This window comes from Sinohyriopsis cumingii, unplaced genomic scaffold, assembly GCF_028554795.1.
Source record: "Sinohyriopsis cumingii isolate HCF-2022 unplaced genomic scaffold, ASM2855479v2 utg000624l, whole genome shotgun sequence".
Taxonomy (NCBI): Eukaryota; Metazoa; Mollusca; class Bivalvia; order Unionida; family Unionidae; genus Sinohyriopsis; species Sinohyriopsis cumingii.
This window is the reverse complement of record NW_028315919.1, coordinates 2962965-2976848: the sequence shown is the minus strand read 5'-3', so window position 1 is coordinate 2976848 and position 13884 is coordinate 2962965. Positions and strand designations below refer to the sequence as shown.

The window sequence follows — 13884 nt, the reverse complement described above, 5'->3', positions numbered from 1 at the left end:
GAAGCTTGAAAAGAGAAAAATACTTCCGAAAAAGGTTTTTGTTTGTTCAGAACATTTTTTTTTCGATGGAAGGCCAACCGAAAGAAATCCATTTCCAGATCTTAAATTGGGACATGAAAATAAAGGAACTTGGCAGACGCAAGATTTTCAAAGAAGATACGGAAGTGAGAAAACGAAAATTGATGGACACTGATGTTGAGTCTGAACACGGAATACAAGGTCCTTCTGACCTAGAAATATGATATACTTAAATCAAAGAGCTTCCCCATGTAACTGGGATTCATGTTAACGAACAGTCCAGTCACTGTATTGGTACTCAGTGCCTTGAGTCGGACTTTGAGAATAAAGTGAACATTCATATGCAAAGGAGTGGACATAGTTTCAAAAACAATTTATCTAAAGATTACCTTGACAAACGAGAAAAGAGTGCAGGCAAAAACAAATGGCAAACTGTCTCAGCTTCTGAAACTTTAATATCTAAGATGCCTTATAGTTCACTTCAACACTTTTAACTTTCAGTTAGAATTAGAATATAAAATAATGATGGTTTTGATGAAAGTAGAATTGAATCTTACTTATAAGGAAATGAGTATTGGATTCCAATATTGGCAGATAAATCGAAGTGTTTGGTTCCCACGTGAAACTATACGCGAATGTTGTCCTAAATATCTGAGGGAACTACCCAAAGTACAATACGCGTAATAGATTGTGCTGAAAGGCCAATAAACATAAAGACCCGTGGAGAAATGTACATCAGTATAAGTCTCTTAGCACTGCCAAATACTTAGTTGGAATTTCTCAGCATGGTCAAATAATGTTCACATCAAAAGCATTTGGTGGTCGAGCTGGTGACAAATTTATTGTTAAAATGTGGTTCCCTGAATTATCTCTTGCCAAGCGATGAAATCACGGCAGACCTTGGCGATAAAATAAAGGACCTGATCTTTCCCCTCAGTGTTAAGCTGCCTATCCCTGCTTTGACTAAATCATGCTCCATTTAAGTGCAGATGATGTTACTTTGACACGGCGAATTGCACATGTACGAATCCATGTAGAAAGAGCTATTAGAAGACTAAAAGTGTTTAAATATTCGAGTTCTTCAGTCCCGGTTTCATCTCTTACACTTTTTGGTGACATTTTAATTGTGTGTGCTGCACTTGTTAATGTAAGATTTTTGAGCTATACGTATTTGCCATTGGTTTGAGGCCTGGTGATAGTTAACCTGACTTTTTCCACGTTACAGCCTTCTTACACACTTGTAAACAAAGGCACAAACTGCTATCGTTTATCAACTGATGTCAAGATGTAAAATTCCAAATCGTTTGTTGTACGACGCATTCCATGACATATCCCAGTCATATTTATACTGTAGCTTGTGAATTACCCTTTGTGTGCCAATTATTAATCACAAACATATCAACAGTTTTGATGTGGTAGGATGACATATCGGCACTCACAGTCTCGTGGTCCAACTGATTTTTAGAAAGTAAACATTTGGGGTCATCATGACAAGTGTACATTGTTAATTAAAGTATATATTGCAGAGCTGACCAATTTATATAGGGTTTCTGCATATTTGAAGAAAAAATATATACATAATAATGCATATATTCTGACATAATAATGTGTAGCATGTATATTCCATGTAACAGCCAACTCATTTAAGCATCATGAACATGTTGAACGCCTCATCAGAATTAATCATTTGTGGAGTGTTTGTATTACTGAGTACTCATTAAATATGAAGTGCCATAGCAGACGTTACTCATCCTAATTCATTAATGCTTCAATTATTTACATAGCATCAGATGGTCATGTTTTAATTCGTCATCATGTAATAAAATTCGCGAAGGCGCAGTATCTGATTTTTCACAAAGTGATCGCCAAATTGAACATTTACTAACTCGTGGTCATCTTCATTATGCCAGATAAAATGTTTACACTTTCTCAACCCTGTGCAAAACAAAGATAATTGAACTTGTAAATCAAATCCTCTGCCTCCTTTAACTTTTAATACAAAATGTTAATTTCACTCTTTACGTCGTATTTGCCACTAACAAAGAGTTGCTATAACACTGTCCTTTAGAATTAGGAAATGGACTTTTCATTTATAGCAAAGTATCTTCATTTAAAAATCACATAAGGCCTTGCCCATAACCATTTCTTCTCCACTGACACGTACAGTCCAGTCATTTACAGTAAATACATTTGAATTTAAAATTGTTTTGCTTTAACCTCACTCTCGTGCCCATGTTTTGTAAATTTGTTACTTATAACTTGTGAATGTAAATAATCCATTATGAAATTGGTACAGTCACTTGGCTCTTTAATGGGTCCTTTTTGTGCATTGCTAGCTGTAATTCTCAATTTTCGAGAGTCTCTCCACAAAGGACTTTTGCTATGACTGACAGTTTCATATTGCAGTTTATTGATATGATCTGCATCCAGGCGTACATACTAATGAAAAAAAGTTCAACATTTTCTACAAGAAGATAAGCTTTTATGACGGCTATGATCATGGAGTGATATATCACCTGTACAGTTCGAAGGTTCATTTGTGAAACGTTTGTTGATAGTTGTTCCTTTAATTTAAAATAAATCTTTGAGTGGTGAATAGTCAAAAAGCGGTTTGAAACTCAGCCGTTGTGAAATGAAATGGTGCGTTTCGGGCAACATGCACTACTGTCATTTTTAACTGGGCTGTCGCCAATTATTTTTTTTTTTAATTAATATTTGCAAGGGGCTTCGGTTCATCATTTCTTTTTGTACCTCTGTTTCATTTAGCTGTCTTATCAGTACAGTTGACCCCAGTACGATTTTCTTTCATAGCATGTTCAATTTTCCACAACAAAGCACCGATAGTCATATCTGCACGAGTGTCTTTTTCCCGCCCATTCTTAATCACCTCTCCCATGGTACAAATAACGTAAGCTTCGTTTACTTTATTTACTGATTGTGATGAGAATATTTGTCCTTTCGTGATAATTTTATTCTTAAGTTCGATGCATTGTGCAAAATTCTATCGACATTTCCCCGCAGTAAGTAGTTATAACTTTGTAAGCTTTTAAAGTTCTTAACTGCTTTCGATGGAATTAAATGGTTGTAAATGTTGCCGTACATGACATTTGGCCATTGTCTCATGTCTTCAGTCCATTCATCTATATTACAAAATACATCATACATTAAACATCTTGCTTCAGATATATATTTAACTTTTCAGTGCAAGTTTCAGTTTGTTTCGGTGCACTGCAGTAAGGTCTCATTGGACAGTTTATCTGGTGAATCTTCGTCGGACAATGATATAGTGCAAAAAATGAGAATAATTTTACACTGAAGATACAAATCAAAACAAATTTATTATTTTTTGAAATCATACATGTGAGATTTTGACTGCGGAAATCAGGTTAATTCCTAATGCAACTGGTGGCTTTTATACTGAACCAACACTGCCACCAACCCCTCTTTTTTTTTACATTCATGTTTGACAGCAAAGAGCTCTATTTTGAATATTTTTTTCTGTGAAAAGGCAGCTAAAAGAATCAGTATGTTCCTTATGCTTAAATAAAGTTCACTAGTACTACAACAAATTATCATACTTTTCATCACCCCATAACCGTCTCACTATCCAGTGAGACCTAATGTAATGGCAAAAAAAAAAAAAAAAAAAAAAAAAAAAAATATGCAGCAATGGTGCTCCGAACGGACACGATCGATTCAAAGGGTGATAACTGAAAGGAAGAAGAAAAAAAATCTGTCTAAAGGTTGTTTCGTGTAATATAAAATTCACAACCAAATCGTTGGGAACAGCGGCTCGTCCAAATAGTATCACAACGTTTGTCTACTAACATGACGAAGTTTGAATAAATAGGACCACGTGATTGGTTGGCAGAGACGACTTTCATTATGCGTCAATCAGTTTTGTAATTCGTATCCCTTTCCGGAACATAACATTCGAAATACAGAAGATATTTTAATGAAACTAGGGTAAATATAAATCAGTGACATTTGTCCATGTACGGCTTTATCTTTTAGACTCGTGAAAATATTTTATGAAACTGGAATATATATATATATATATATATATATATTGACATCACAGTTTCTCGAGGATTCGGAGGCAAAGTTAAGGTCACAACAATAAACAATATATAAGGCAAGTTAGTGACACGTTTTATTATTTAGACTGTCAATTTTTGACCCATACATATATTTTAGGTAACTTCGCATAGATCCACACTTTATCACATAAGTCAAATCCGCAGTTCAGAGGTAAATGTCATTAGTAGGGAAACGTTACCGGTGGTGATGGTGAGGGGTATAATGTACCAGTTGCAGCACTCTTTTTTTCCACACGTGTGATACTGACTTAAGTTTCCAAGGGCATTTTCGTCAATGTAAAACGTTTTCGTATTAACGTTTATTTGACAACCATCTATTCATTACATGATTATAGTATTCGTACCCTTTCCTCAACTTGAAAACGAAAGGCATAAATGATTAAAAAATGAACAAAACTTAGTCATTTCATTGATCAATTTATAATTTCTGACCTGATTGTCGCTAAGAGTCCCAAACACGGTCAACTTGACGTCTTGAGTTTCAGATCAGACGGGTGTTTGTTTAGTAACATGGTCGCCATATTTGTATGGGCGGTTCTATACTTTCAACCAACAGATGTGATTAAGTTCACCATCTGTTATTATCTCAATAACTTCCATACATTTTGAGTTACATTTTTTTAAACATATGCATACAAGAGTTCCTCCTTTAAATTTTTTTCAGTGCTTTTTAGAACTAGAAAATGCCAATATTGGACGTAGACGACACAATTTTTACTAAAATAAACTCTTTTGAAAACTAGAAATTTTCATCGAGGGCTTCCGCTTGGTTTGAAATGCCACGAAGCTGAAATGTTAGAGACCCACTGGCATCAAGCAATCAAGTTAGAAATTGCAAACTGATGAATTAGGTGACAATGTTTTTTGTGTGCATGTTTTTATATCCTTGATACTTTTCGTTTTTAAAATAGTTAGAGAGATACAAACAAATGGGAGGGTATGCGAATAATATAGGCTGGCATTGCATCAATTGCGCTTTTGCGCCGTTAACTTTGCTAAAACATCGGATTTTCACGTGTTGCTTGGGTAGACGTTTTCTATCATGTTTCAGATCTTTCTGTGGAAATTTGGTAATATGGAAGATGGAAGAATAATGATAATACACAGTTTGCAGTGTGCATGCGTTTCCCAAAGCACTCGTAACAGACTGAACCATTCAGCTAAAAGTATTTCCTTATGCTCCGGAATCCATATTTACACAGCAAACTGTAGATTATCATAAATACTCTCTCTTATCCGTCTATGTATAGATTGTTGACGTTAAAGATATGTTTTTCTTTTCTTTTTCAGGATCGCCTATTTTGAGATTCAGAGATGGACTTAAACATGTTTTCACAAATAGCGCATATTACCGAGCATCTTTTTTTGAGCAGCGCAGGGGCTGTGAAATCAGATAGGATTAGGAACTTGGGCATAACCAATGTAATAAATTGTACATTAGAGATCCCCAATCTACAGCTTCCGGGAGTAGAATGTATTCAGATTCACGTAGAGGATGCACCACATGCTCGACTGGGAATTTATTTTGACAGATGTGCAGACAAAATTCATCAAGTGAGTCAGAAAGGTGGAAGGACATTGGTTCACTGCATGGCGGGCGTCAGCCGATCGGCTAGTTTATGTATAGCGTACATGATGAAATATCAGAGACTGACTCTTAAACAGGCTTATGACCACGTCAAAAAGAGAAGACCAGTCATACGACCAAACACTGGATTCTGGAGGCAGCTAATAGAATTCGAAAGAAGGCTTTTCGGCAGGACCACCGTTAAGATGATCTCTTCTAGTATTGGGCCTATACCTGATGTATACAAAGAAGAGACAAGGAACATGGTCTGGTTTCCTAATCAGTTTAGCTCATCCGCTTCATCGTCATTGTCGTCTGCGTCGCCGTCACTGACATCAGTTTATCGTCCTCGCTACGGCTACTAGCATGAAAGCTTGCTCTTTCCCTCCGTTTTATTTGTTTTTGTTTTCAATATTTTACACATTTAAAATTCATACAAGTTTTGCCTACAGACACAGAAAAGTTGTCGTTATAAATACTGAAAAAGGGTAAGTTCGGTTAATATTATCATACTATTCGGACAATTTAGATCTTACCACCCTGTGAGAATATTAGACATTTTGAGTATAAATAGAAATTTAGAGATATTTTTCTTACAGTGTTTGATAATAAAAACAAAGCAAGTCAATAGTGGCGTGTTGAGAAAGGTGGACAGACTTCAAAGGTAAACCAAGTTAGTTAATAAGATCAGTGACGCAACAAGAAATTCAAGCCCCCCCCCCCCGCAAAACTTAATTCTGTTCCAATAAAAAGACGCATTTTCGCATGTGAGATGATAATTTTTGGCCCCCACAGCGTCAGATAAGAATTTTCGGCCCCCACAGTGTCATATAAGAATTTTAGGCCCCCACAGCTCAGACATGCTTCAGTTCTAAGAGGGTGGGGGATCTCAACACTAAAAGCAATATACGTGCCTTATTAAGGATATTATATATCTGAACTCATGGGGGGAGAGTAAGTCAGAAATATAATGAATTCAAAAATTAAATTTGAAAGGGTACTTGGATTGATAAATTGAAAAATCTAAATTTTTATGAAATTCATCACCCATCTTATCTAAAATGATTACTACACTTTTGAAATGCACACTTATCAAGATGTTAACCACTTTTTGATGGTTTGAAGCTTTCATTTATTTTATTGTTGGTCTTCAGTTTTGAGCAATTATACAGGCTTTATGATGATTATTATGTGCTTGGCACTGATGTTTCACACTCGCAGAAAATTGATTTTGTCATGGGTCTTGCATGCAAAATGAAATTTTGATGGGCAATCTTTTAATTTTGCTTCAAATTGTGCATGGTTGCTGTGTATTTTAATATGTTCACACTATATATGCAATGTTAACTATCAATCATAATAATTATATATAAGATATATCATTATAATAATTTGTTATATTGTTATTAATATTTGTGTCCCTTGGGTGTCATAATACCCAGGATACAATGAGACACATTTTGTAGAGGTCTATAATCAACAGGGACCAGTCTACCATCAGTGATTTTACTATGCAGTTATGCCATAATCTTGCTAACCCTAAATTTCATCTAAACTTTTATTTTGCCAGTAATCTCTATTTAAAATTACACATTTTAGACAATGGAGTATTCTCCTTTAAAGACATCAGCAAAACTGTTTCCTCAGTTTTGATTTTGTTCCATATGTGATACTGTGTCTCCTTACCGTGATAATGAAATTTCAAGTATCCTGAAAGCTAGTCTAATATAAAAAGGACCAACTTATGTGGTTGTAATTTGCATGCATTCATTGAAATCTATGAATGAAAATGTTTCAAGGGATAAAGCTTTGTAACTGTGGAAGTAATTTGTTGCAAATTGAATCATCAGTAAAGCCTACATAATGATACTGAAAAACCTGAAATGCATGAAAACCTGAGATGTGTGGAGTCACTTGTGTTTTCTTCAGTTTCATAGATCTTGGGCAGTATTGTAACTTACACTCTCAAGCCCAATAAAATTCATCATGCATCAGAAATAATATGTTTTGTCTTTCCACTGTGACCAATATTTATTCACACTGATGCTTAAAGATCATTTTTGGAAGAAAATTTGCACTCCTTCTAAGTGACAAAGCACTGAAGCACAAAAGGAAAATATCAAAAAGAATTTCCATTGCACCATTTGTTATCACTCTGGCATGATTGCACCAGTTTAAATTTGGTTTAAGTTGACAAAAACTGAAGATGGTTATTATCATGAGTCATGATTCATGCATTAGACACATTTTCTTGATGAATTCTCTGTGGCATTTGAATTTGGCATTAATATATACTCAATATTATTATGTTTTATGTAAGCAGAACCTGGCAGATGGGTATATTCATGAAATATATTAGTTGTATGTAGAAAAAAGCTGCAAGGGCTGGCAGTGTAGAACTCCATAGTGGTTCCGAGAGGTACAAAGCATGGATATCTGGCAGTGTAGAACTCCATAGTGGTTCCAAGAGGTACAAAGCATGGATATCTGACTAGGTTAATACTGTTATTATCATTGTTATTGCACAGCAATTCTTTGTGTGCATTTGGGATGACATGCCATTTTCTTGCCAAAATGCAAACTTTGTGTGAAATTTTACCCAAGAAATTGGTGTTTTTTAGCACACATGCATTGTGTATGAAGCCATTGATAAAGCTTAATTTGCACTATGACCGTGGGTGGATGTATATATAAACACATACAGTAGAACCTGTCTTGAAAGACCACCTCTTCTGTCAAACAATAATGGTCTCTCAGAACAAGTGGTCTCTCAGAACAGGTCATAACACTACATAATTAATATATCCATGCATTGAGAATGTGGTCTTTCAAGATAGGAGGTCTCTCATAACAGTTGTCTTTCAAGACAGGCTACGCTATATATATATACATACATACATATATACATATATATATATATATATATATATATATATATATATATATATATATATATATATATATATATATATATAGTGTCATATGTAATGATTTTACACTGGGCCAGAGTACCAGTCAAATGTCCACATAGAAGATGCTTAATTTCTCAGAACCACCTGTTGAGGTCATCTTTATATCTTGTATGTATTTACATGGAAGATATACCTGATTGTGTCATAAAAAGCTTTGGGGTTTGCAGTGGTGGTTTTACAGAGTGTTTCTAGAGTTGTATATGATTGTCAGAAATGTTACGTACCAGATAAAGCTATTAATGATGTTCACGAACTTCAAAGCATGACAACAGGGCCATGGCAAATTAGCTGTGTCAAGAAATGTGCAACTGTATAGCATCTTTATACCTTGCTGATTTTTTTTTTTGTTCTACCCTATTAGTACAAATAATTTTATTGAACAGTTATTGGTCATAATTATAAAATAAATGAGAGAAATAACATTCTTTTTGAAGCAAAAAAATTTTTTTTTTAAGTTTCACTATAGTTTCCAGTTTGCAGATGTCTTTTGCTGAGATATGTTGTTCCTAAACATAACGCCTTGTAGCGTTCTTAGCAGCTTGTAAATGTTCAGATGTGATGTCTGCTGAGTAGCACCCTCCATCCAAATTGAACTTTGTTGACTGAAGTGAACACAACATCATGTCCACCATTGTTTATGCTGTAGTGTTTATTGCACAAATTGCAGAAATTAAACATAGGTAAACATTTATTTCTTCTTGCCCAGTTGCATTTCTGATGCAATCAGAATTACATTTCATATGTTTATTTTGTTTGTTTGTAGAAAAATATATCCCTAATCCTGTTCAACATCTTGTAAATGATGCTTTCCCATACTACCATCATAGTCCTGTAGGCAACTGATTGTAACTTTAATGAATGTAACTTCTGACTAAATGAGACCAGTTACAGTTTGAGACTAGTTCCCATGTAGCTGTTTCAGTAAGATTCAGAACTCACTTATTTTCCTGTTATGGACACAGACAACCAATAGTGTGCAATGCAGGGAAACATGTATGTGATTTCATTTGCACCACAATTGGAATTTTCATGACCTTTTTGGTGAACCATAACATCTCTGATGGTTATAGGTCTTTTGCTTCCTAATGACCCTCCTATTGCAATTTGAAACTTTTTGTATTGTTTAAAACCTGAAATATCATGTGCTTTATGCTTTTCTGAAATATTGTAGTTCATATGATAAGTTGTATAATAATTCTCTTATTAAATGTATTAATGTTGTTGTTGTTATTGTTATTATTATTATTATTATTATTGAAATGATTCTCATGCTGATTCTAGAAGGATATTGTTCCATAATCATTAAGTATCATGTTTATCCAGCATTTGCAAAAAATTAATTTTGTTTCAGTTTTCCTCATGGTCTGCAATACATCAATTTCAATGTCTCTCGTAAAATTGTCTCTAACAAAAGCCATTTTTATGAAGGACATAATGCTTTTCTAGGTTGACTTTTCAATAATTACTTTTACAATTAAATGAGTTGCAGAAGTTTTGTGATGTATATCAATGTGGCATGAGAAAAACATTATCCTAAAATGTGGAATACACTAGTTCGTCAACACTGATTATTCAGACTTCATTAATCAGGAGTAAGTTAGTTGTAAAGTGAATTTACATATTGCTTTAGTTACTGTAAGATTTTACAATTTAGGAATAAATGTCTTTGGTTGATACTGATAATGCACTGGTTGTAATGCACCTACATTATCATGAATGGTACTGTCTCGTGACTGACCTTGTCAGGATTCATGGCTTCAGCATGAAAAACATTTAGTTAGATGTGACTAATATTTTATTGTGCTGTAAATTATATAAAGAGATTTTATTCTTAAAAAGATGTTTTTATAATAATATTTAACTTGTGTAAATAGTATTTAGTAATAATAGTATTAAATAGTACCAGTTTATCTTGAAAAAGTGTTGACTTTTTCCAAAGATGGGCTGTCATGCACTTACCTTAGTCTTTCAAATGTTTTTCATCATACATATACATGAGGAGTTATGTATCACGCCTTAAAAGATTTTGATAATGCCAAATTCTGCTGTATCTAGCAAAGAAAAGAAATATACACAAATTTGTTTCTCAGTCTTTTGACTAGAGAATATTTAAAGTTCTTTTCTCCATTGGGGCAATACTGTTTAATCTTATATCAAATATATCAAAATTAAACTTGGAAGGAGTCATGAGCTACATACATAACTCACACCTTTTAAAATTGGTTTGGGTTTATTTTACCAGAAATTAATACAGGTATCTAAAAATAAAGAGGAAGAATTTTTATTGAAGCCTTTCAAGGTTACATACAATCTAGTTTGTATGAGTATTGATGCCTTTCCTATCAAACCATAGAAAAATAAGCTAACCAACATGTCTATTTGAAATCTGTGATACGTCTTATCAAGCATCTTGTCATGAAAAATATCAGCATGTGGTACATAATATGTCTCAGGGTTTAACAGCACATCAGCACAATACTGGCAATATGGTGCTGAATAAAGGTAAGGTTCTAAAGGTTATGTATTTTCTAAAACCATTGTGATACAGTGTTATTTCGCTTTAGGAATAATGAATTATATCATTCACCCTCACCTCAAACCCCCTTTTTATTGAGACCACCCTCTACCTTTCTTGAGGAAAACTTAGCAAATTTTGTTTTATTGACTTAAAAGAGTTTTTTTCTAAGATACATGGATGGTGATGATTGTTAAAAACTTGGTATTTTTATGTGGCCTGAGTAGGTGTTAGGAGAGTACTAATTACGTTATCATACTTAAGAGACTGTAACAAGGTAGGCATTTTCTTGAAGAGAAAATAATGTTTAAGATTAAAATTCTTTAAATTGTACATACTATTGCTAATAGTAATCTTAGATGTATAACTTCATTTAGCAGATAAGTATAAATTTAATTTGCTGTTCAAACGTTTCCTTTGATATTGTCAACTCTTGGATTGTAAAAGATGTGCATGAAAATCACCTTGTTGGCTTTTAAGCACCCACAAAAAAAACTGTCTATGACACTCATTGTTATTAAGTTTTTTAGCTCACCTGTCTGCAAGCAGATATCTATCATCTGTTGACCATCTGTCATCATTTTATATTTTCAACTTGTCAAAAATTGCTGCACCAATTTTATTGAGACATGGTCAAGAGCAGTCTAGCTTGAATGTATTTCAAATTTACACAAATGTGGATAATACACCATCAGATATGACTGCTTTTTGAAAACCACTAAACATAATTTTAATGAATTTGACAGTACCTATACATAAAATGCCTTTTAGGTTTGTGCAAATGATGCTAATCTGGTATTAAATATGTCTGACATTAGTAAATATAGAAGAAAAAAAAACTTGAAATGGCCTCAGAAATCACTGAACAGAACTTGTTCAAATTGTTTTCAGGAAACATCCTTGTATTAATGTCTTTGTTTTAAGGGTGCTGATCCACTGCTGAATATTGATACGTAACATTACTAAAAATAAACCTAAAAATAACTTGTCAAAATAACTAAAAGGAATTTTAACCAACTCTGACAGAATGCATTCTAGTATGGAGGCCTTTCAAGTTTGTGTAAATAATTTTGGACCACCTTCAGATATGGCATCCTTTGCAAAAAATATTATATAAAACTTTAAACAACTTTGGAAAATCTGCTGAATGGAATCTGACAAAGCATCCTGGCAGAGACAAATTTCAATTTTATTCAGATCATAATAATTTGTTTTTAGATATGCTTGCTGTTACTAAATATAGTGAAAACATATTCTCAAAAGTCACTGAACAAATTTTGACCATTTTTGACATTGCATCCTGGAATAAAGGTCTTTAAAGTTGATACAAATTATGCTGATATGGTGTGAAATATGGCCACCATTACTAAAAGCTGAGAAACCTAAAAACAAAAGTTTCAGAACCTGCTGAATAGAATTTACCTAACTTACATTGTTCATCCTTAAATGCCATTAAATTTGTAAAAATTGACGCCTATCTGTCATCAGATATAGATGTTACTGGAATAGAAAAACTTGAAATGCCAGCTTCTCAAATGCTGAACATGTATTATATTTTAAGTAATTGACAACACCATTCATATTTTTAAAAAAGTATTTTAGGATGAAACATAGGAGACTCTAGTCATTAACGTTTTTTTTGCGTATGTCTTGAGACAAATTTTATATTCTTCTGAATCTCAAATAGTAAAGATCTGTATAGTATATGATAGATGGAAGGTTGACAGGTATCAGTCCCCATTTCATGTGATTGGTTTGCATACAGTCAAAAGGAAAGCTCTTTAATATTGTGATACCCGTTTTTAAACATAATACTACATATGAAAGAACAATAAGTAGCCAGTGTAGCAATATATAGTAGGTCATTTTTTAGGCTTGAGCAAAAAATGCCTGACACACAGTCATACTCCTGTTACAATGGCAGATGGCTGAATGACTCTCCTATGGCTAGTGAACATTATGGTTTATTTGTAAATATACCTATAACAAACTCTCATTATGTGAAGTCACCTTCCTTATTTATATGATAAAATCAACAAATAACAGTTAAATCATGTTTTTTTGTCAGTGTATTAATTTGAGTAAAAACCGGAAGTTACATTGTGCCATTTAACAAATCGGGGTTTGTTTCTTTGTAATTCAGAAACATATGAAACAATGTTATTTTGCCCTTTCTGTTCAAAATTATGGTTGGTTCAGGCTGTAGTTGTTTGAGGCATCATGACTGGACATGATAAATCAAAATCTACCACTGGCAGGAGGCTGATACCCTGATTATTTAAAGTACAGTTAAGTCATCCTATATAAATATCAGTGCATGTATGTATATGCCAGACCAATAGTCTTTCCAAGAATCACTTGTTTTAAGACTCAAATGCAAAATCATTGGACTTGATTACTTTTATTTAAGTGAACCGCACTATATTTTGCATGCCAAAAGTTGGTATTCAACTTTGTATGGTTCTTCTTTGGAACATCATAAAGCTTGTCTTTTTGTGTTATTTATTCTCCTAAATTATTAGCAAGTATTGTTTGAACATTTTTATGTGATTATTTAATTAAAATTTAGCTGTTTTTTAACTGATGGCTTTTTTCCTTCTTTTACCTAAGAATATGCAGTTGTCACATGAGTTGATGTACATGAAGTATTTTCTTTAAAATAGCAGTAATCTATAACATGCAAATACACTATCATTGTAAATTTGTCAAACA

The 13884-nt window shown here is 33.5% G+C and overlaps 1 protein-coding gene across 5 annotated transcripts in view; it reads left to right on the top strand.

The window, feature by feature from the left end:
• The window catches only part of LOC149773615 (dual specificity protein phosphatase 14-like), an 86808-nt gene that overhangs the window by 34370 nt on the left and 38554 nt on the right, over positions 1 to 13884 (top strand). For 2 of the 5 annotated variants that reach the window (XR_016417359.1, XM_089946335.1), the window contains exon 2: positions 5409 to 5951. Coding sequence is in view for 3 of the 5 variants with exons in the window: in XM_089946335.1 (XP_089802461.1) it covers positions 5433 to 5951 (519 nt within the window). In the remaining 2 variants the exon portion in view is untranslated. Of the gene's footprint in view, positions 1 to 5408; positions 13753 to 13884 lie in introns of those variants that run through there. The other 3 variants (XM_089946333.1, XM_089946332.1, XR_016417358.1) reach the window with 2 other exon arrangements.